Source organism: Synchiropus splendidus, chromosome 18, assembly GCF_027744825.2.
Source record: "Synchiropus splendidus isolate RoL2022-P1 chromosome 18, RoL_Sspl_1.0, whole genome shotgun sequence".
Taxonomy (NCBI): Eukaryota; Metazoa; Chordata; class Actinopteri; order Syngnathiformes; family Callionymidae; genus Synchiropus; species Synchiropus splendidus.
The window spans coordinates 14767232-14792005 of NC_071351.1; the positions used below are offsets into that span (position 1 = coordinate 14767232).

The window sequence follows — 24774 nt, forward strand, 5'->3', positions numbered from 1 at the left end:
GCTGTATATGTAGTTTTTGGCATCTAGCGCCAAAACGCCTGAGGCGAGATGCTCACAACCCCGGTGGAGAGTTTGTGCCCAAAACCCGATTCGGTTCTGTTCACATCGAGACAAAGCGCACAGTGTGAAACCGCCCTATATCTCTTCCCAGGCTTGGGAATGTCTCGGGATTCCCCAGTTGGAGCTAGTGGATGTTGCCAGGGAGAAGTATGTTGGCAGCCACCTTCTGAATCTGCTGCTGCCCCCGCAACCCAGGAACGGATAAGCGGATGAGGATGGACGGACTGGTAGAGAATAAAGACAGTAAATGAACACACATGCAGATGCTGTGTCATTACACATTTCATTTTTTTTTTATTGGTGTACTTCGACAGTTACAATGATGGTATAAAAGAAAAATTTCCATCATACAAATTTCAATAATCAAAAGATAATATGCCAATACACAAACAGATCCACATAAGGCTGACATCAAGTTTAGACAAGTGGCTTTAAATGGCTTCAATTCAAGGAGAATGTCCCTCCTTACAATCAGAAAAGATGTCACTTAATTTTTAAATTTCTTTTAACTAGTTCACTTTCATACAAAAAAGAGGGTAGAGAGGGGAGGTGTCAGATATGGAGTGGATTCTGTCGCTGGTTGGGGTGCCTGTGTTTTTGTTTTTTTTGTCTTCGTGAGCATATGGTGTATTTGGCTGGCATGTCGATATCCTAGCGTGCTTCCCTCTGGCCAACGCCGACGCGAACATAGAGATATCACAAGCAGAAATAAGGGCGATGAACTCTCTACGGTCTGCTGATATTAGAAAGCGGGAGGCCGCTTGATTGGCGAACTCCACTGAGATTGTGAGTGGAGTCTGATTATTATGAGATGGTTTTGGATTTTAATAAAGGCTGGGACGCGCTAAAAACCAAAATGTCAGTGTGTGAGCTCAAAATGATAAAAAAAAGCACTTCAATGGCACCGGGTCATTGTGCAGCCAAAACCCCCCCAAAGCCTGGTTCTAGCAAATCTAGTGATTTTTTTTAAGACCTTATAGAATTTCTAAAACACTACACACAACAATATTTACAATGATCATCTCTAGATATGCTCTTTAAATATTTTCACTCGTAAAAATAAAAACTTGTGAAAAAAAAACACTGCAATAAATTAAGGACCTTTAAGGCTGCCGGTCTCTTCAGGGGGCAAACCCGTCATTTAAACCGGCAAATGGATGACAGAGATGATGGGACGATGAGCAGCAGGCTTGGTCTGCCTTTAGACAACAGAGATCGTGCATGCTTACATCACCAACAATCCATTTTTGTTCTTGCTCCGCTCCATTATGTTCTTTTTTTTCCGTCACCAACAGGTTGGTCATTAAAGCTGCTTGTTTATGTTGAACAATATAGAGGCAAGAGGATGATTTTGTTGTCTGATTGTTGTTTAAAAAGACCCAGTTTTCATCACTAAATCCTTGTTTGTTTTTTTTTTATCAGTGCAACATTGTATGAGTAAAAAGAAAACTAAAAAGACAGATGGAGGGCAGTCAAACAGTCTGGGGTCCAGCCATTTCAATCGAACACACGAGGAAAAGCAAACACAAACGCTTCCACAAAGTCCACTGAGCACCGACGTGACTGAGAGGGCAACAGAAACCACTTACAAAATATTCACCATTTTTATCAAAACACTTCCCAAGAACCAGGCCTGTAAGGGCTGGAATCATATTGTTTTAAATCACTGGATAAGCCCCAACAAGCCGTTTTGGAATTCAGATGCGGAAAGCATTCTTGCACCATTAGTCAAGTTGAGATATACTATACAGCTTTTTAGCTGATCTCACACAAGTCAGGGCTCCTCTTCACCCTCAATATACATGTAACTCACCATTTAGTCATCTTGATTTCACTTTTAATTTCTTCATTTTTATATATATTTTTTGGTGAATACTTTTTTCAAACTCTTACTAGCTTTGAAGATCAGGAACATTGATTATATATTCAGTTACAGAAGGTGCTCGGAGACGTTGACCACAAGCTCCTTGTTGCTTCCTGCTCTTCCTGTGGTTGTCACACAAAATGGCCTCCAGCAAGAGCTCATTTAAGCAGATAAAGAGGTCCCGCCATTAGATCTGCTCTATGTGGAATCAGGGGAAGTAAACCTCCATCAAATACACAACATTTTCAGTGCATATCACACACATTCTCTCATACTTCACCGACTAAAATCAACACATCCACTGCAAGTAAAATAAAAACCAGACATCACATATTGAAGATGAAATAAATAAAACAAGGACCCGCCTTGTCAAACAAAACAATAAGTCCAAACACATTTCCCCCGAAAGAAACATCTCAAGAAATGTATACAAGGCGATTTTTGTGAAATGAAGTGATGAGGGTTGACAGAGAGGAGAATGATATCTTCTATATATATATCTATCTTTACAGTACAGGGATGTCAGACTGATAATAAACACTGTCATATCTCACGGGATAATTATCAGTGCTGGCTACTACAGTGTCAGAAACCTCACTGGCCTGAATTGAAACTGCTAAATAATCACGTTCTATTGAGTGAGGCTCTGATGAGGAAATCGCATTGAAACATATGCAGTACATTGTGGGGAGACGCATTTTAAACCCTTTTCAATTGGTCATCTGGTCGGCTTATTTTCTTTTTCTTTATAACAAAAAACAGTTACAAGATAAAGGGAAGGCCTCACTTTTGATCAGTATTGTCGTTGAAATTTATTAAGACAGTAATTTTAATTAAAAATACAAAATTATTTTTCAGAATTTCTTTAAAAAATGTTTGTTTTATGTTTATTTAATTAATCAAATCGCTTTCAAGCTCGACTGAAACGCCAAGCTGCGGCCTTTTTTTTAAGCTACATAAATATTGGCAAATGTGTTTGCAAAGTGGGTGGACCTTTGTAGCCAGACTACCTGGCTTGTGTGTGCTGGCCGTCAAACCAGGAAGCGAGTGTCAATACAAAAAGTGATGTAAGAATTCAGTTTGATTTTTGGTCCCGGATGTCCTCCATCATTTCCCCTTTCAATGCCATTATGTTTCAATAGGATTGGAATCAGCACTAGCCAGCCTCATACCTCAAAGTACTTCATGTAAAAGTTTTCAGAAGTCTCTCTGACAGCAGGATGCATGCAGTCCATTTGCATAGCGCTCCCTCACTTTTACTCAGGGACAGACACACAGGTTCCTGTGATAGGCCGTGTGTTTGTTTAGGCAAACGTGCCGAGTGTGAAGTTTGCATACGCAGTCACTCCATCTCTGCAGTCCAGAATGGAAACGCTAGCACCTGTGCTATTGCATCTGTGCAGTGAGGAGGTTGGACGTCTAACATTACAGCTTATTGCTAAGAAGGCGAGCGTTGCTCTCCGACGTCATCACAGATTCTGAACGATGCACGGTAACACAAAGTTTGTAAGACATTGTCATCACTCTCAGATGATTCAAAAACACTCTATCATCTTAAGATTTGGCATACCTCCTGCAGGACCCGCCGCAGAGGTAAGGTCGGTGTCTGCATGCACATGTCTTCACACTGCAATAGTGGATCGACCGGGTGAAGGAAATGAAAGCATTAGTAACCACTGTGTGAGTCTTGCTGCAAGCGTGCGTGAGTGCGTGCATTTGAAGTAGCCTGTTTCAATAAGCTAGCACAATGATGGAGGAATAGGTAAATAATGATGAATGCTGAAGGCCAAAATGGTGAAAAAGGCATGTGGAGACTAAAGACTATTTAAGCCCGGATGAAAAAAGTAACGGACTGTGGCACAAACAAGTACAGATCCCTACTTTTTTGTGACTTATCAAACATACTATTTTTGAGTCTCCATTCTTGCATACACACAGAAAAAAAGGGAAAATAATTGTTATAAGCAGTGCTGCAACTGGTGAGATATGGCTGATGTCCCGCAGGACTCTTGATTCCCAGATGAATTTGGCAGTCTATCTGTTCGTACGTCAGTAGTCAGCGACAGGTGCGAGCATTCTGCTCAGGCTGACTGTGATGTTGGTGTAGAGAGGCTTCCTGGATATGAGCGGAGAGTAGTTCAGGTTGTTTAGACCGTCCACTTTCTGTCGCTCCTTCGAGTGGCGTAAAAGACTATACCTTTGGGAGGAAACCGGAGCAATTAGCAAAGGAGAAAGAGAGATCTACTCAGAATATCTGGACTTCTGATTGGAAAGCCACGTGCCAATGAGATAATCAATGACCTCAGCGGTTGTACGGAAAGTTGGGGGTCAACGCCCTGCAGCACACACTCCGGGGACATTGACATCAAGCGATCACCAGACTATTACTATTACTATAAACTAACTACATTTTCTACAAAGTTAAAGCCACATTGTTCACTTACTATTTGAAATAAGTAAATATGTTTTTGACTGTACTTAATGAAAGAATCAAATTTTACTTTTGTCTTGTGAAATTACACGCATAGGAAACTTTTGAAAAATGATGATCTGTTTTCCAAGTGAAGCACTTGCAATTATTATTGACCAATTCCTGTCTCTTATTTCACAAGATGTATATATATATATATATATATAAAAACACACATATATAAATGGTCCTTAAGGTGCACTTTTTTCCAGTAGTCTTCTGAAAAGGAAGCTTTTAATGCAAACTATAATGATTTATATTCTAAATGTCATATGTTTTCGTGCACTGTGAATACTCCCTTACTCATAACAGCATGGTTGTAATGTAGCTTATGCTGGTTCTGAACTCTCTAGCTAGGCTAAACCTTCCAATCATTTGAAGTGTGGGTGTCACATACTGTCAATGACGGGTTAACTATCCAAAGAAGGAACTATACTCATGGCATGTGACACTTTTCTTTCCTCTTACTGGAAGGCACATGAGAATTCAGCCCCAGAGCATATGAGCAAATCACATGCAAAGTCTTTATCAGAGCTAAAATTCACTCAAAAGTCACCAGGCTGCCTTTTCATGTGATCGGCTTACATCACATGAGCCCGAGTCTCATTCCAGCTTTTAACTGTGTTTGCACTGTGACACTGACCTTCCCAGGAACTGGACCTCTCCGCGGTGGTGGTGTGGAATTGACATGTACCGTCCCTGGTCTCCTCGTGGTCTGCTTACTGTGTAATTGGCATACCGCACCCTAAAATAATATTTATACTTGTCAGTCTAAAAGCCAACATAGCAAATACCAGGTTATGAGAACATCAGTTCCATTGTTTAAAATGACAAAGAATCCCAGTACGGAGGTTAAAGTAACATGATCTAGCCTGGAAAAAGTACTCTAACTCCTGACCAACAGGATCAGGGAAGCAAAGTAAACAACTGGTACAGTCAAAGGTGTTTTACTCACCTATTCCAGAGGTCATCATCCTCTCCTCCCCATCCCCAGAATGCATTAGGGAATCCATTAATTTTTTTGAACTGTCTCACAGTCAGACCACTGACACCGCCAAAGAATTCATTATATGGAAGCCTTTGGGAGACAATATTAATATCACATTAAGGAATGTGTGCATCTCCTGCGTGCCTACAGCTGAGTACTTACATGTAGGAATATTTGTCGAGCTTTACTGCAAAATGCCTGGGCATGTCGGTGCAGCCGTAGTAGTTTCTATCGTTCTCCATAAGGTGGTCCACGTCGTGGAAGATCAGACAATCCCAGTCCAGGTCTTTCATAGCTTCTTTGTAGCCCACGTTGAACAACATGGCTCGGTTGAATGGCTCAGTGCCACTCTGGGTGGACGAAGGGAGACCAAGAATAACTTGACATGAGCAACACAAGTAGCTCTGACACCAAAACAGAGATGCAGTTTTTGGCTTCCTCAGTCAGTTTTTTTAAAGCTGTGGTTTTAAATTTAGCAGTAGCACGCCTAATATAACTTAACTATATAAATAATAAAACTCAGTTTACAATTCATTACAGCAATGGCTGCTTCCTTGATTCATTCAGGAGCCACATCAACAAACTTTAATGTGTCAATTTGGGGGTATGAATGAAAGGCAAATCTAGGCACTATAAATGATGTCCCAAACCAGTACCATTTCCGGACTGGAAAATAAGCTGCACCCACTAAATTTAAGAAGGAAAATTGATCTTGTTCGTACATAAGCCGCACCGATCTATAATCCGCAGGTGCAGAGGAAAGGTCAGTTGTGCTTAAAAACACATGAAGATCGCTTCTAATCTAGTTTTGAAAACTGGGGCCAGCATCGAGACTGACTCATGAAACAAAGTCGGCAATGATCTGAACTTGAATCTTGAACTCGTCACATCTTTTATTGACATCAAAGTGCTGAAAATGTGCTGTTTACGCCTGTGTGTCCCAATCCTGTTTAACAGAGACTCAACACTAAGAGTTAATGGTTCACAGAAATACACCTTCTCTGTACTCATCAAACAAGGCATGTTATAGGCGTGTTTTGACTAATTCTGTTCAAAAACAGTTTCCTTGAACAATAAGAGACACAAATACAGCGTCCGCTGTCGAAAAGTGGAACAAAGACTCACTGTTGGTCAATACTCGCAGGTGAAAAAACACACCTAACATTCCGCTCCATTTACAAAGGCATGTATTTGAGATCAGGGACTATCTGCTCTGCAGTTTTCACCTTCAGTTTATTTTTTCCAAGCAATGCAAAAGGCATTCCAGCGCAGTAACTGTAGCTTCCAAATAATGTGGAGCGACCTCTAAATCACTCCGTTCAGTTAAACAAAAGACATTTCATGTAAAAAGCAAACTAAACACACTAGTGAGTTTCCTGTAACCGTCGTCCAGACTTGGATATTTTAAGAATGTGATCAGAGGACCTTTAATTGTTTAATTTATGAGCTGAAAGCGGAGTCCGTAATTTCCTGCAGGTGTTGGCTCATCACGTGGGTGCTTTGTACGTACCTGCTCTATGACATAGAAGGCAAACTGGAGTCGTTGTTTTTGCAGTACTGGCACCAGGTGTCTGAGGAGGATGGGTAAGTGCTCGTGTCGGTTCCTAAATGGGACTAATATGGCGACCTGAAGACACAGAAGCAGGGAGCACATGTGGAGACAAAAGAACGTGGATCAATGATGCACTAAATCTATAGTTATTTTGGAACCAGGCTTGCTGGAAGGTGTGTCAATTCTCAGCTGCCTCTGTTGACTCGCAGATTTTTAGATCCCTATTTTTGACTAGGCCTTGATCAGGATCTGTCGAGAAGAAATGTGTCGGAAGATGAGAGAAGGAGCGCAGGCTCTAAGCAGAGCATGTGTGGCCGTCTCAGACAGAAAATGAACACAAGGCAGATGGCTTGTTGTACTGCTTCAATGAAGCGGCACCAGAAGAATTGGGGCAGTATAATAAAGTGGAACAGTACATCTAAAAGTCAGCGCCATGTCGCAACAAATTCTACACCTCAAAAGTATATGCCTTTCACCTCCCTCACTTGTAATCACAGGACATTCCATAAACATTTCAGTGGACAAAGAGGAGGGACTGTTCAGCACATACCTTCCATCTCGGTAAACAGTCTTTGGGCTTCCAGTATCCCCCCGAGGTCATTGTATGATCACTGTCCAGCAAATATTTTTCCACCTCTGCCAGCGAAATTTCGCTCATATTCATCTGTAGCCTACCCGCTGGGTTAAAAAAAACAACAACAATGTGTTAGAAAATCAGGAAAGTGCAATGCAAACTACACAGCATTAAAAAGGGTGGCGGATTTGAAATTAGAAAAGCCGTTAGAATGTAAGTGGCTCTGCCCGCACATGTATATAAGCATTGTAAATCCAACCTCAGCCCAGTCAATACTCATTTTCAGACTATTTATTAGAAAACCCAATAAAAATTGACTTGTGGCGGCCTGTCCCGCAACCATAAGGATCTGAGGACCAGCTGTGAGGATTTATTACCGATCATAACTGAGGCATTCGACGACAGTGTACTCACTCATAGAGGGGAGTCTTTCAGGGCAAACTTGGGATGAGAGGTATGTGAAGCCCTCGGGGAGGTATGTGGCCGAGGGGACGTCACTTGCGCTCATGTTGTAGTCATAGGCGTAAATCACTGAAATCACACACATTCATCTTGAGCTGATTTCAAATTAGCATGGTGGGTGCTTGTGTACACTGTGAAGGCTTTGAGTTATGCATATGTATTCACAGTCAATAATGAAGCGCAAACATACACGTTGAACTGCAAATGCGCGGTAATTACATTTTGCCACTTTTCTGTGGTCCAAACCCTTCCTCAGCACGTTGCACACACACACACACACACACACTCACACAGCAGAAGAAAGGAAATGCTTGGCTCACCTGTCCCATTGATGCTGTAGGCTCCCCTCACCACCTGCTCCAGGACTTGAGCACCAATATTTTTCATGTTCTCTCGAATCTGAATGCCTCTTGCTTGGACCATGAAGACATACTCATTCACTGCAGAATGAAAAAGAGGAAGCATGCTGAATATTTTTCTACATAAACCCATTAACATGTGCCACTGCGTGATTGGACCATCTATTCACCAGGAAAAATACACACTTTATTTAACCTTCCATTTCACATTTCCTGCACTATAAAGCATTGACTTTGTATTTACCGCTCATCTCTTCAACCATGACAATGACAGGGAATGCAATTTCCCAACCATGTACATTTCTGAAAAGGCTGAGTTTGCAGTTTTGCGTCACGGTGCAACAATCAATCATGCGACTACAGAACATGTGTGACAACATGGTTCTGCTGAACTAGCTGGACGACAAATCTCATATTTCCATGCAAACAAAAAGGCTTATTGAGGATGGATATTGAACTTAACTTTTCATGAGGGCCTTAAAAAAGTAGTACTTTGGAATACTCAATCAACCACACATGGTTGTGGGAACCTCAGACTTTATGTAACAAAGGACCATTTCCACAAACATGTTTGTTTCACTTTCTCAGCTTCCATTAGTTCTGCTTTTAAACATCCAGCTCAGAAAAATCTGACTTCACTTGACTGGTTAGTTTGTGTCAGCACATTCCTCCACAAAATCCGGGCCACTGATGACGAATATGTGGCTTGGGTGTCCAGAAAACTCATACAATTCTGAACAAATATTGACAAAAAAAATATTATAAATAAAAAATAGGTGAGAGACGCGAGTACAAGAACTTGATGATACAGTTAGTGCTTTTATATATATGTGCTTTTTATATTTTCTACTACTGCTACACAACAGGCGCTGGAAAGGGGGTCAAAAGACAGGTGGTTTTCTCTTATAAGTCCTTACAGAAACATGCTTGATGTATTAGAACTGCAGCAGGAACTTGGGAGAAAAGCAACCCTTAGTTAATGCCCTCTGCAAGTGTGAGTCCATTTACAAAAGTCTACTGTAATGAGAGCATGTGCGAGGGTGAGTAATACCGCTGAGCTCGAAATCTACTTGATGCGATTCGTTGTTCATAATTGTGTTAGAGTTTCCATCACATTTATCTTGTTTCAAACCGCCCGCCTTGCAAGAATGGAAACCGGGGACGAAACAGAACCTGCAAATGTCACCATGCAGTTGGAACCAATTTAGAAAATATCATCATCATAAAAAGAGGTCAGAGGAAAAAAAATGGCCACATGATGGAAAACGCCAGGAGGCCTCTGGCGTCCTGATAAGTTCTGCAGTGAGGCTGTGTCTCAGTTTCTTCCAACATATGTGTGATCACTTCACTTGCTGGATCATGCAAGACATACTGGAATGCCGTTTAAATTTGTGTGTGTAATTACACATTCAGAACGGTGAAGACTTTGCTCTTCAAGTAACTGGATGTCACAATAACAGCTCTAATGGATGGCTCCTTTGAGATTTCAGATTGGAGTGCTGCTCATTTTAACGTCAACATCTCAAGGACGACCTCAAGGAAAACATCTACTAAGGCTGTGTATTGGCAGGTATCTAGCAAAACGATACGTATCCTGATACAGCAGTGGTGACACGATACATTGCAATATACATACATACAGTAAGTTTAGCTGTATCATAGTACAGCTAGTTTAGCTGTACTAAATTGTAGTAAGAATCAATATTTTACAGTACAATATTATGTCAATGATAAAGTTTATTATTACGACGTCAATTCAGTTAGATTGTCAGATAAATTTCAAACAGGGGAATGAATTGCTATAATGTATTAAATGCGTCAGTATATCCAAATATCTGTTGTTGATTGTATTATGTATTAAATATTGATCGAGCCGCATTAAAATATGATATTTCAGCAAAACCATCGACACAATTTTCTTACACAATTCTCAGAAAAAGGGTGCTATGAATTTCATCTGAAAAAAAAACAAACAAACAAACAAACAATATATATATAATTGCGACAGTAAGAACAGTGAATAATTCATAAAATTGTGTGCCAACTTCCTTGAAACCTTCAGTACTGCCATGGTAGTGATATCACTTAAGAAGCAGTATCTTTATTATAATAGCCAGGAAGCGTTACGGGGTGGAATTTATTATAGCAGGGTTATCGTCTGGATTTTTCTCTCAGCTAAAGGGCCCTGTTTCAGGTGGCCCCTAATAGCACGTAACCCTGCATAGTAAATTATCGAAAGCATATTTTTATCAATGAAATTATTGAAGATTTGGCTCCAAATTATTATTAAAATTTCAGGCCAGTTAGCTTTTCTGTTAAATTTCACACAGAGGAGTGAATCGCTCCATTAGCCAACAAAATAACATATTAAATGTATCAGCATATCCAAATAGACATGTATTAAATATTGATCTAGCCAAATTAAAATAAACCAGACAATATCACACAACCAAACGTTGCAATATTTCAGCAAAAATATCCATAATACACTGCGCAATCTATTCAATATATGATTTGGCTCCAAATTATGATCAAATGTGTATCTAACACCTTCCAGACATGAGGACATGTCTAATAAGTGCAGGGTTATACATAGAGAGTCAGTTCTTTTTTTTGGTTCTTTTTCACACATTTCTTGCTGGAAAGACACCAGTTCTATAGAAAATCTATGCACGATGCAGGCAGATTCTTTTCCCGTTATTTGTGCAGAATAAACTTTAAAATGTTGCCACATTATTTATGAGGCCAAAAACGATCGCATTTACTTTAATTTCATGTTGGAGGACTTTGAGGAATGGCACAGTCCTGCCAACACTCTCGTTATTGCATTAACCACTATAACCTATCAGGCCTGACAGAAGACCTTGAACAACCTTGTCCTCCATTGCGCTCGCAGAACAAGCCAAGCCCACCTCTCCTCCTCCTCCCGATTCATATCACAATCCCTCCATCTTTCCACTTATCTTCCCCTCCGTTTATCTCCTCCCTTCATGTCTGCTGCCTCTCTGTAATGTGGTTTGTATCACTTTCTGTCAAGTCTGTTTGTTGCGATTGTTTAAGTGAATAATTGAAATGATGGATTGCAGGCGCACAAAGGCGCTTCCGGGCAGAGACACTGCCGCGCACTGTACAGTAACTCGGGTTAATACCGGCCAGAAATGGCAAACAAGGCAAAAAATGAAACACATCCCTTAGCACTTTGCCTCCGAAAGGCAATTAACTTCACCATGATAGCTCAGCAGAGAGAGGTGATTGGTCCTGTTCTGGCTGCACTCTGATAAGAGCTGAAAGACACCCTTCCCTCCCCGGAGCCGATATGTTCTCACATACACAATGACACAGGCAGACACACTATACATACACTCGTAGCTTTCAGGGATGAAGGCTGTCACAGTGAAAAAGGGTCATTTTTACTGCTGCTGCATATCGGTGACGCCCACAGACACCCAGGAGGAGCACAAAGCAGGGAAGAATCATTCCCCAGCTAAATGTAGACGGATTTAAAAGCTCACAGGCTGGTGATTTAGGGCTGAACATGTGATTCAGCAGCAGAAGCATCTCCGCACCTTAAACAGCTGATTACCAGAATGATTAGTACTAAAGCCCTCACAGTTAACTGTAGCAACCGCTGTAATTCGGAGCTATCGACTGCAGATGAAGATGGATTACCAACCGTGGCGGTATTTTAAGCAAATATGTGCTTTCTTTTTGAACCATCATTGACTGCATTGAAAGGGACAAGCATGTTATTACCTCTATTGACCTACTGCAAGTGATGCCGAGAAACCCTGAGGCTGTAGTAGATCGATGTGAACACCGACACATGCACATGCAGCAAGTGCTGCACAGCTTGGTCTGAAAATAAAAAATGATTTTGCTGTACTGATTATTGCTTTAAGATTTAAGCTTTGATTACAATAGATCCACCCTTATTCGCTGCCACAGGTTGCTGCAGCCTCTTCCACAAAAGCTTGGTTATTGCCCTTTTCGTATCAGTTGTTCCACCCTTCCTGCACTCTCTTCTTCACCTTCCTTCATCTCTGTCCAACACATATCTCCACAAGGCTTTTAAAATAAGAATTTAAATTCTCTTCAAGGATGTTTATTAAAGAGCTCAGTCATATCGTGAAAAACTTGGTTGAAACCAAGACATACAAAGACTTTGACGGCCTGAGACCAAGTCAAGACCAATAAGGGGGGTGAGACCAGTACCATCTATTAGCTATATAGACACACATTTATTCCATACTGCAAAAGAAACCATTTTTCAAACTCAATCAAGAATTGAAATACTTGCATTGGAATAAATTCTTGGTCATGGCATGGTCTCAACGTGATCTCGAATACACCAATGACTGTCACAGTCACAAACTGTGTTTATTTTGAGGTCTCTTTGCAAGAGTCTCTTGGCAAAACCTAAATGAATTGGAAATAAATAAAACAGATTTTTGTATACATCGAAACAAGGTGAAAAAAAAAGTTTATCTTGGTGTGTAGATTGCTGCTCTGATCTAAGTTTGACGATCGGCCTGAAGCATGGCACGATGTAATAAAAGCAACACTGAATCAGCCTCACAGTAACCATTAATAATATTAGGGAGTATTAGAAAACTAAGATAACAAACAAAGTCTTTGATTCATCTACCGCTGCTTTGTTTAGGTCAGCTTTTCGAGCACCGTCGGCATGTTGGTTGAGTCCAAATACTATATATATCTGCAACAGGTCCCACTGAACAGCATCACATTGCTAAACCAGATGTTTCACCCCAAGCAGAGCAAACTCTTTCACTATGACACTGACATCCAGTGCTTTTTCTTAGCCACACTGACAAATCACCACAGAAGGTTTCCATACACAATCGATCAGAAGGTCACATCCTGAATGAAATTTCTCTTCGCCTAGAGATGAGTCTTCATGTATTTAAACGACCACGCTGGAAAATCTGTAAATGTGAATGAATAATGAGCAGCTTTTGATATTTTCATGTCACTTATTGGTCCTGTTTCTTGCCGTTCTGCTACCGGCCCCGTCTATTGTTATTAACTTAAGGCTGTGTAAACTGAAATGTGTACAGCGGCCCACGCAGGAACAAGCCAAGAAATAGATGGTAAAATGTTTAGGATTCATGCACGCTGAGATAGTGTTGCGTTCACAAAAATACACATGATCAATGTCGAGCACACAACATCACTTGACTGCAGCTCACTCCCGCTTATGGTCACATGACAGTCATAAGTGGATCATGAGGCTTCACTCACAGCTGCACTCCACACACTGGCACATTCACACAAAACAATCCCATTCATACCGCATCCAAGCTTCACAAGGAGACCCAAAGTAGTAACTGCACAATGACAGGAAACGCCACAAAGTGACAACAAATGAATGACATTTCCCATCACTACAGATGTTAATGGAGCAGTGATATGGAATCAGGAGTGAAATCTTATTCACAGATAGATGGACGGATTCCACTTAAGCAGGCGAGCTACTCTTTTGACTGAATATAGCAACAGAAATGGCATCTGCACTTAGCCAGTCTTTGGCAACCTGCCCATTTCCTGAGAGCCTCCAAAACATTTTCTTTCCCCCCACCCCAGACCCTTCAAACCTTTTATGCTGCTTCCTAGTTCTTCTCCACTGGGCATTTTCTTTTCATTAATTGAATTGTAATCTTTAAAAAAAATCTTTTACTTCTACCACTAATTTCGTGTCCAGTGAGAAATCATCTTACTCTACTGTGGATATTTCATTTTGATATAAAATATCCACCAAAAAAGCACACCTCCCACTTCCCTCACACTGCACCAGCAAGACAAACAAGCATGTCTGCTGTGAGGAACATGTATACGATGTGAAGTCTACATCCTGAAATGAAAAAAATAAAAAAATAAAAAATCATAACAAACTGAATACACCATTTAATCAGATTGTGTACTGGCACATCAGGATTTTGCAGAGGGTCTTTTCTGTTCTTGTTTGTTGATCTAAATGTGAATCGTAATTTAGCTTAACCTCATTCTTAGTCCACATTAACGTAGTCAAGGGTTTCTAATGTAGCACAAAGCTTCATTTGCCATTGTCTTAGTTTGTTGCTTGAACATTACAGTGTGACCCATAAGCCATGGCGTGGCATGGGTACTACATCGCTGTATACCACCCTAAACCAGACCTGACTGTGCAGAGAAAAAAATCAGTGAATGAGAACCCTCCAGTTACAGGACTTCCCAGTGATCCCGTAACCGGGAGCTATCCTTAATAGTCTACCCTTAGGGGAGTCCTCCTCCCCGACTGCTGACAGAACACATCCTCACTCCCATGACGTGATATAGTGACAAGAAGACATGCGTCCTATACTGACGACAAAGGCAGCCTTCCACGTTTTCAATTGATGCACACGTTCCGCTTTCTGTGGCAGCAAAAGACGGCGGTTTGCAAGCCATGGGATGGCGCTTCATTCATTCAACGTGTTACCAACCATGTTGTCACTCATGTGACTTCTGTCACTGAGGAGGAAAGCCACTTCTGAGGCTATAAATAGCAAATGACAACCAATATGATTCAGTGAGGAGAGGTTCCGCATGTCTTCCCATTCCTCGTGCTTCCCGCGTCCCTCATCTCAAGCATTACCACCCTCCTCAGCATGCCGCTCCTTGAACTCCGCTTCAGGAAGGGAGGAAAACATTCATTAAAATGCCTATACGTCAACATGCACCGCTGAAGGCTGCCTTTGTCGTCAGTATAGGATGCACAGGATGAGGCACGTTCAGCTTTTCCACTGAAACTAACAAGACTGAGTCATTGATTCCCCTGAATGAATATTTTAGCGAGCGCAAATGAAACACACAAGCAACTTGGACCCAACCCAAGTTCACAGTGAGCTTCCCATTGTAAACCTGAATCAAAAAAACGACTCCGACATTGTGGACCTACAATATTTATAGCCTTGTTCTATCAAGAGGGAAATACTTTTTGTCACAGCGTATTGATTTATCTGGTAAAGAATGTGGTTTTGTGTCTCTCTGCTCAAAATGTGAGAAGACGGATTGGAATGCCCCATAAAACCATGCGTAGGAGTCACTGAGCCAAATCGATCTGTCCAGCACAAGAAACAGTGTGTGTATACGTGACTTGCCACTTGAGATACTGATGCTGTTGGTTAGACATCACACCGCTGACTGCACACTTGCAAAAGCAATTTTGCAAGATGAGTTGCATTGAACCGCAGTTTCTTTTTTCCTGTCGTTTTAATCAACTGAACTGCTCAGACGCCATTCTCAGAAACCTTTTGTGGGGAAGGTCGCATGAGACGGTGGTAGAAACAGAAAATGCCTCTGTGAGTCTGAGTGTGTTGCTCAGTAGAAGACATACAGCAGGAATAATGGACGTGAACATTAAATTAAAACACAGCCCCAAGTTATCAGCAGCCATTTTCATCATTGCCCTGCGCTCAATGCAGTGGCAGAGGTCGATGAAAAAAAATTCACCATCAAGCTGGTTTCAATGCTATAAAATTAATGTTAACCAAACGGGAAGAAAGCAGCCTTGCAATGGGTGTGAGAAAGAGGTGCACGTCTTTACACATTGAACTTTGGTTTTGTACATGAATCCACCAGGCAGAAATAAAGAAAAAGAAACAATAGAGAAACAATGAAGCAAAGGGGAATGTTTTGACAGTGAGTGAATTGGTGACGATAAAAATGCTAGTTTCAATCAAGAGAGGTAAATTTCTCCGTCCTTGCACAGTTCGTTTCTGGTGGAATGAACAACTTCAGTTTGGAAGCAACTGACTAAACGCTGAGAACCACCAGGTTCATGTCCACCTCCATGATGTGTTATGTGCTATCTGTTCATTTTAATGTTTCCAGTTTGTTTAAACACGTTTGATCATGTGAGATTTCATCTTCAAAAAGAGACATTTTCCTGACTTACCTAGAAAAAAGGTAGGCATCTCTCACTGGTGTCTAAATACAGCCTTCATCTTAGTGCTGTATCTTCATCAAGATCTCTTTAAATTACACTGGTCAAGAGACATCAGTGGGGAGCTCACCGGGAAACTGGCACCACGTCAACACTAGCAACATCTTATCCTGTCAATATTTTTCCCTGCCGTTTACAAACAGCAAACCACAGAAATTGATGTAGTAAACTGCCTGTGTGTCGGTGCAATGCCACTTGCTTGCACACCCAACATGATGCGATATTGTCCGCAACAGTCTTCTGCTCCTCATGAGTTGCCAAGGATTTCATATTCATATTTCCAACTTCTTCAAAAGCGCTTGCTGCACTACTATGTAGCCTGCCATTGTAGTTTTTGACAACTTTATGGGTGACAGACTGAGGTTAAAGGTGCGACCAACAACAAAGTTGGGGTTTGGTCAACTGGCAAAGATTTCAGTTTCCCCTTTATCTATGTGACAGGATGGCAGTTTTGTGCAATCAAATGGTCTGTCTGACACAGATCTGATAATCAAACTGAAACTGTGAATATATATTATTTTGGTAATGAAATAGCTTTTAAATCATGTATATCATGTTAATATTGATATATTTTGCCATTCAGACTTCTAACCTAGTACAAAAAGACATGGGATTTGATCAGAAAAATGTACATTTGGGATTCAGTGCCACATTGATTTAAAACACGGCAGATTTAAAATCCACAGATTAGCCTCAATGACAGTTATTTGTGATGTAGAAAGTCGACAATATTCTGTGGGCCAACCATGTTTAGACTCCATACCATGATTCTCATCCAGGGTCTCACATCCCTTCCTGATAAGCCCCACAGAAAGCTTCAACCAAAAGATCCCAAGACATTCCTAAGTCATTGAAGATGTAATCTCTTAAGCCGGTGAGGCTGCCCCGTGGTCTACTCCCAGCTGGACTTGCCCCGGAAAAAATCCGAAGGAATTTTTGACATTACTCTAAGAGGCTGGCGGTCTCCATTTCGCCTCCAAGGGGAACGTCAGACGCCAAACTATTTCACCTATATCCATGGTTTGCACAGAAATTTAGCATTCATTAACCCCAAAATAGCAAGCATGACTTATGATGAATCATTATTCATTCTGAGCCACACGCGGGTGCACAAACAGCAACCCCCATAGAAACCCTGGAAGCCATAATGCCGGCATTTCTGCTGCTGGTACAGGTCAGTGACTGGTGAATCATTCTTGCAGTGTCCCCCCCATTCTCCTCTGCCATTCAGTTAATTTCCGTCTGCCTAGAGTTTGGCATGCGTCCAGAACATTCTTGCGTTCTTTCACTTGCTCGACCACTGTTACAGCACATGTGAACCAAGAACAAGCACTTACAAGAACACATATCATAACAGCTAACCAGCTTGTCTTACTGGTCCCTCTTCGTCTTCCTCCTTCCCGCTATAAGGTCTGCAAGCAGCAGAATGTAAAGTGGGCCACTTCTGTGCTGCTGGAATTAAACATATCCCAGATAATAAACCTTGAACTCCATCATACTCCCACTTTTATTTAACTCAATATACAAATAGACTGAGGCCTGCTGGATCTGCAGGGTCAGTGACACACACCAGACATCACACAGACTAAATATCTGAATCAGAAGACAGGCTTTACTTATGAAAGAGTGTCTTGACATTTGCCAGAGGTGCACAAAGTGTTTAAATAATCAACTATTATTATCCTTCTGCGATTTGAAACATGGCGGCAGCGTGATTGTCAATAACTTTACTGAATGAAATGTGAGGTCATTTTGTGAAATACACATATACATATATGTCCTTTTGTACCTGCCCCATATGTAAGCCAACATTTTACAAATAACCAGAAGCAAATACGAAATAGCTATAGGCCATGTGTGACATTGTACGGTGGTGTAAGTGGGAGTATAAAAATGTACGATGGAAACAAATAAAATTGACAATGTGGCATTTTTTTAATGTAAATATGCCGAAAAAAATATTTTCTGTTGCACCCAGACATTCCACGAGGCCTCGGGCACTTGCTTCAATAGACAGTTGCCACAACATACAAGTTAAATAGTCACGTTTAAAGAAACTTCTGAACTCTGCCAGCAACCTGTAACTCTACTCCTCCCTTCATCTGATGCTGTTGCTCACTGGCGAGAGTAGTTACAATTTCGCTCATGCATGTCACCAAAGGTATCCATGGTAACAGTCTGCATAACAAAGGCAGGCCAGAACCTGGTCAACAAAAAGGGGGGGGCGTGGAGGGAGGGGTTCTTCTTGGGATGATTGGATTACATAAATGATTAGTGCCTTGACAAACATGCCTTCAGTTCGGCGGCGTCTTCATGACTCACAGACTGTGTGTGTAAACATTGCTACACCTCCATCACAATACTGCTGCTACTCGGGGTCCGACTTTTGTGTGAAGATGTGATGTCAAACGGCTGATAAGTAACCAAGGTCCTCAAAACGCCTGCCTCACTCTTCTTGTAAGGATAATGAGTCAGGAGTGTCACAACCTTGTGGTGCATACAGAACATACTTCCACCCTGATGGTCACAGTTTCACTCTCGACGTGTGTCACATGGTTAACGGTTGCTGCAGGACAACGTATGACTCACATGGTGAAATTGATGATTAACTAAAAATGGGGTCCCATTTTCTGTCACAAGGCAGAACATTTCAAACCCCAGCTGAAGAAACAATGACCAGATCAAGCGGCAAGACGACAGCAGTCGGTTTGTATCCATCTAGAAGAGGTGTTCTGACATGTCGTCGGATGCGCCTGCTAATTACATTGGTGTGCAGTTAAGGGTCCAGCAGATGTCCCTGACAAAAGGACAAGGCTCTTGTCTTTGTCTCAAATGACTGTAACTACTGGGTCCCTGGGGATTTGTTGCCACTTGGATCATCATGGGAACATGGATGCCATGGTTCTGGGGTTGCTATGATGATAAAACTCACACACACACACACACACACACACACACACACACACACACACACACACACACACACACACACACACACACACACACACACTTAGCAAAGGACAGACTCAGGGGAACCATGGCAACCACTTTGAAAATGTCAAACATTAAGACCATAGCTGCTCTGGCTCAAGGGATTAAATTAATTGACCTGCTGTTTATCAGGCTTTTAATTTTTATTTTTGGCAAAGTCTTGACAAAAACAATGCATTAGTTGTGTTGAGTAATTCCGTCCTGCTTGATGTCCTATCTTAAGTTGTGGTTACAGATCACTCAGACGGGAGATGGAGGATTGGAACCACAGTGCTGCAGAGTCTCCACTCCTATAAAAGCAGCCTGGCCACAACACACAAACCGGCCATAAACATACAGACCAGCTATTTTAAAATGTACACATCAGTGCAACTGTTTACTAATATATGATGACGACGACCTTTTGCTGCTGAGCCAGCATCTAAATTCATGCTCTTAATATGCCTGCATGCCTTCAAAGATCAGTGCTTCAGCAGGGTGGCTGGACTGTATGTGGGTAACTACAACAAAGCTTGGATTTGTCGTGATGAATACTGACTTTGTTTTAAGGTCAAGCAGCGAAGTGGGGTCGATCCGATATGACTCCTCTTGTTTCAATACCTGAGGATGCGGTTATATATAAAATAATAAAATACATATAATGAAGGAAAATATGTTGTTTTTTTTTGCAAAATTTTGAGGCTAAACTACCATCAAAGCACAAGTATGTGCATAATAATGAATACTTTTTGTGTTGATCAAACAATCAATGAGTCAGTACATCTATGCCACATATTATTTGAACATTATTTGAACACAGTCGCAGAGCTTGACTGACAAGGATTAAACGCATGTGCCCTGCGTAAACATACAGAGGTGAAAAAGAAAAGGGTGTACAAGGGAAAAGAAAACACGCCAAGAGCCATTAGGACTCTGATAGCACTGGAGTGGCCTTGAGAGTGATGACACGGCACAAATCCAAAAACACAGCGGCACTCCACAAATGATTCCCCAGTGGACGTGTGGGCTCAGAGAAGATGATACGTTATAAGCAATAAAGGCTTTTGCAAATATCGAATGAGCAACACAGTCAGCTGGATGCTGTTTATATTCGTAATTTGATTTGCATTCTCTGTGTTGTGATGTCATGCTTTCTGTTTTTTTACTAGAGCGTTAAGAGGCGTCCCGGTATCCAGATGGAACCCCACTGAAATTTTAATACAATTTATGAGGCTCACAGAGGCATTGGCAGAATAAATGTCACGTGTTGCGTCAACACCTTGAAACCTGTAATTACTTCCCTTCTGCAAGACAGAAGGTGTGTTTGGCTACCAGCAGCTGAGACATATACTTAGTCCCGGTCTCCACCCCTGACACTGGTGCATTAGGCGTGTGACAATGAGCATCTGATGACTTCGCTGTAGGTGCTGGAGACGCTCCTAAAAGTCAAACACGAACCGGAACTTCTGCTTTTGCTGAAATATATTGTTACTTGTGCAAATTTGTGGAAAACAACTGCAATTGGAGTCAGTCTTCACGGCTTGTGATGACAGGAATTGGACTAACACTGCAGCAACATCGTCAAGATGTCAATACATTTTACATATTATTTTAAAAAGTATAAACAAAAATACCTAACTCATGCATTAAATTGTCTCATATAACTATGAGACAATTTATGGTAGAGTAATTTCAATAACTGTCTGAACTGCGGTGGAGTAACCTCCTCAAAAAGTGATGTTTTTGCTGACATTTATCTCCTGCCAAATAACTCACTATAGCGTTTAACATGCTGAATACAGGTCAGGTGAAATAAAGAGCTATCTAAAGTTAACTTATGAGTTCAAAGGTTTCACTAATTTTAAATTCATTTCTATCTGTCTGCATTGCTCTCACCAGCTTTTACAACCATGAATTCTGAGCTTGGCATGACATGGCCAACAAAGTGTGGCAGTCATACGAACACACATTCGTATGCAATGAACTTGGTTCTCCAGAGACTCTAGGCACCTGGTCTCTCGTCTCCGTGCCTCCCTGAATGCAAAGGTGTATGCATCTGTGATTGCTCCTATAAATAGTGTGTGTGTTGCCCTGTTCTCGCTCCAGTGGGATTCTCTCATGTTTTAATTAAATAAACTGCTTGCTATCAGGCCCAGCTGTGCCTCGCATCCCCAGCTTGCATCAGTCAGCATCCGTGCTCAGGGGCAATACAGTGGCTGAATGTCAGCGTACATGAAGACAGGAAAATGAAGACAGAAGGGGGCGGAGAGGCAGAGGATCGAGAGGGAAATGAACTAAGCTGTGAAATTGGGGCATCCGGCTCTGAAGCCACCTGGGTAACATAAGGGAGCCCTGCTCAGGTGTTCTGCATGGGTTCCCCGATGTGCAAACCCACAGAAAAAAATGAAGCGCACCTCATCTCACTCATCATCGTCCCTCTTGTTCTTCGATCGACCGTATCTTTCGTAAAAACATAATAATAATAATAATAATAAACCTCTTTAGTAAATCAGTTTCCCCTCAAAAGCCTGGCATACATTGATACTCTCTATTCATCTGAGTAACATAAAACAAAATAATGTAACTCTCCCAAACAAATTCAGTTGGAGAATTTATAAATGAAAATGTTAAGTTCAGATGCAGATTTAAAAGGTCAGCATGTGACGGGAAGCTGCTTCTCCGACCACAGCATTTGATGCACATTAAAGACCCACCCCCTATGACAACACCCTGCATTAATATTCTGACCACTCAGACGGCCTCTGTGTAAAAAAAAACCCATGAACATAAGGGTTTTGAAACATCAAGGGAAGCTGCTCTTCCCCTGGTTACCATATATAATTAATGGACTGGTGCTACTGGTCTTTGTTCGACTTCTGAGCAAACCCCCCAGTCACGTGGCCATTACAATGCCTCGGAGGGTAAATATGGCCAGGCTTGGTTATTCCATTTTGCTCTCTTTGAGGCTATTCCTGTCAGTAATGTGCCCTCTGTATGAGATTGATTTAGATATTGATCAAGTTGTCCACAGCAGCTTAAAAGCGTGAATGGATCAATAACCATTTGGGTGTGTAAGAGGCACCAAGTTTGGCATCTTGGTGGACATACAAGCTGCTGATAATAGTCACTTTTGACACACAAAAAAAGAGTAATAACAAGCTGAGTTGGTGTGAAGAAGCACTCGACCTCATTAGAATGTCGCTGGAATCAATTGCTAAGATAATGAGGTGGCACCTGAAAGTGTTAACTTCGAAGGCAGTTCCTAGATGAGTAAATAATGAGTGTGATTGGTATTTATCTATACTTGAATATTCGCTTGGGACATAGCATCAGGAAACGCAACACCAGATGTCGAAGCTAGTCCTCAATAAACCCCTTCATGAGTCAATTTTGGAGAACAATTGTAAATCAGCTTAAAAACAATATTACTAAGCTACAACGACAGCAAATGTAAGGCCACATCTGGACACCCGTTTTGGCTCGAGACAAAGCATACAGGGCATAAAATATATGATTTGTAAAAACAAGTTTCTTTTCATGTCTTACTTTATCTCCAACCAGGTGGACTTCACCAAAGCTTGTGTGGGCTTCATCCCTTATATGGAGTTAATAACGTCCCTCTCTGTGTCAGCATATATGGCCAACTGTTCTACGGAAGGTGGATGATAAAATGAATGGCTGGATGACCCACTCCAAACACATTTAAAAGCTGGAGCCTTCAAAGATCTTGAGCTTCTTATTGGTATCTCCTGAAACTTTAAATAGATTCTAGAGCAGCCTTTCATGAGGTCTGCCTTTCCAGTCGATGCACACTGAGGACCCCACTATTGTACGATAATAAGACCAGTCAGACAGAACGCGCTGAGATTATAGACATGACATATGCGTACTTATGTTTGACTTATTATTAATCGTCTACTCATCCTTAGGTCTTAATTGACTTCATAAATCATTCAAATCAATGAGTCCATGGCTCAGGTGGGCACCATGCAAAATGGATGCAGCTTTAATACTTCTTATTGACAGCTTTGTCAAGCCATCGCTCACAGAACTGTGTCGGCTCAGTCGAGGATTTTAAATGAGACGTTCGGGTGAAAGAGCGCTTTGATATGAAATAATAATAATGAACAGAGAAAAAAAACTCCATTGAATCATATTTGCTTTACAGACCTGCTTGACTGCTCTGATTGACTCAGTACAAATCAAAACATTGTGAGCTATCTGCTAATTTAAATCCACATTAAAGTCGACTCTGGAATGTGACTCTGGTTCATTTTGGGACCCAGTTGGTTGTAAAATCACAAGCGAATGTGCATTTTTCCCTGAAGTTTTGCAACCGCCTGCTCAGACATGCGTTATTCTTGTGCTCATGACACAGTTCATGGCAGTACGTAATGTGAACGACATCAGATCATAGGAGGTGATTTCCCAATAGACAGATCAGGTTTAAGGCACAGGGCCCTGAAAGAATAGACTATGTTGACTGGAACTCCTTTAAAAAAAGGCGCAGGCCCGAGTCAGTCACGAAGCTAATCAGTAGCTTTGTCGCCACAACGATCAGGTTTATGATTATTTTGGGATTTGGTCCCAGCATCCAGCTAAGTATCCTCATTGACTGGAAGCTGATGAAGGCTGAGCAGAGACGCATGGCCCCGCCGCTTGTCTCCACTCCCATTGGCAAGCCCAGCTGTCATGACCCAGCAGCTCATACAAACATCTTAATTCATCCCACCGAGTGAAGATATGCCCATCAATCCCACAGTTGGATTCACTCACCGATGCCAGGGGCGGAGTAGATGAAATACAATGCGGAGGTGGATAATGAGAAGAGGAATAAAAGCCCAAGGAATGACCTTCTCCGGAAGCGCAAATGTGTCGGCATTATACAGGCAGCAAAAGCACACTCAGGCACGTTTGCGTTCAGCGGCAGACCGGTCCCGATGTGTCCAGATGCCAGAGACAGTAATCCGAAGACGGTCTGTGGGTTAAATGAGCCGATGAGGTCGGTGTGCGCAGCGTCGAGTCATCCAGCGATGAGCGTATTTCCACGGCAGGTCGCGCACAGGAGGGCTGCTCCTGTGTTTAATCCAAGCATTCAGAAGCCATTCCTGAGAAGACGATGGGTGGGAAGTGGAAAGAAAAAAACCCGGTGACGAGCTTCAGTCCATCAGTTTCGTCACTGTGATGGTGTTTCGGTGGCTCCTGTGCGTTCCCTGCCTGGCAGCCCAATGATGTCTCTTCCCGTCCGCCAAACCAGCCGTGAAGTGGGCGTAAACAAGTGCTCGCCCTCAGCGTTCATCATCGAACCACGGGGGTCAGTCGCGTCGAAGATTTCCAAAGAAATTAACTTGAAACATCTAATTAGCTTCATAAATCAGCGTGACATTTGATTCCCAGTTTTAAAAAAAAGTATCAGATGACATGAATACGTCACCAGGAATATAAAAAAAAATCAACTTTCCCCAAAATTATTGAGAGCCAAATCCATTTCTTA

At 41.7% G+C, this 24774-nt stretch overlaps 1 protein-coding gene across 1 annotated transcript; it reads right to left on the minus strand.

The window, feature by feature from the left end:
• Positions 1 to 24546, minus strand: b4galt5 (UDP-Gal:betaGlcNAc beta 1,4- galactosyltransferase, polypeptide 5). Its single transcript, XM_053849851.1, has 9 exons — positions 24057 to 24546; positions 8291 to 8410; positions 7923 to 8039; positions 7485 to 7612; positions 6893 to 7009; positions 5545 to 5732; positions 5350 to 5472; positions 5038 to 5139; positions 1 to 4121 (listed from the first exon to the last, which is right to left on the minus strand). The coding sequence occupies exons 1-9, from the start codon at positions 24160 to 24162 to the stop codon at positions 3974 to 3976; spliced, it is 1149 nt and encodes a 382-aa protein (XP_053705826.1). The 5' UTR covers positions 24163 to 24546; the 3' UTR covers positions 1 to 3973.
• Between the last annotated feature and the right edge of the window lie 228 nt (positions 24547 to 24774).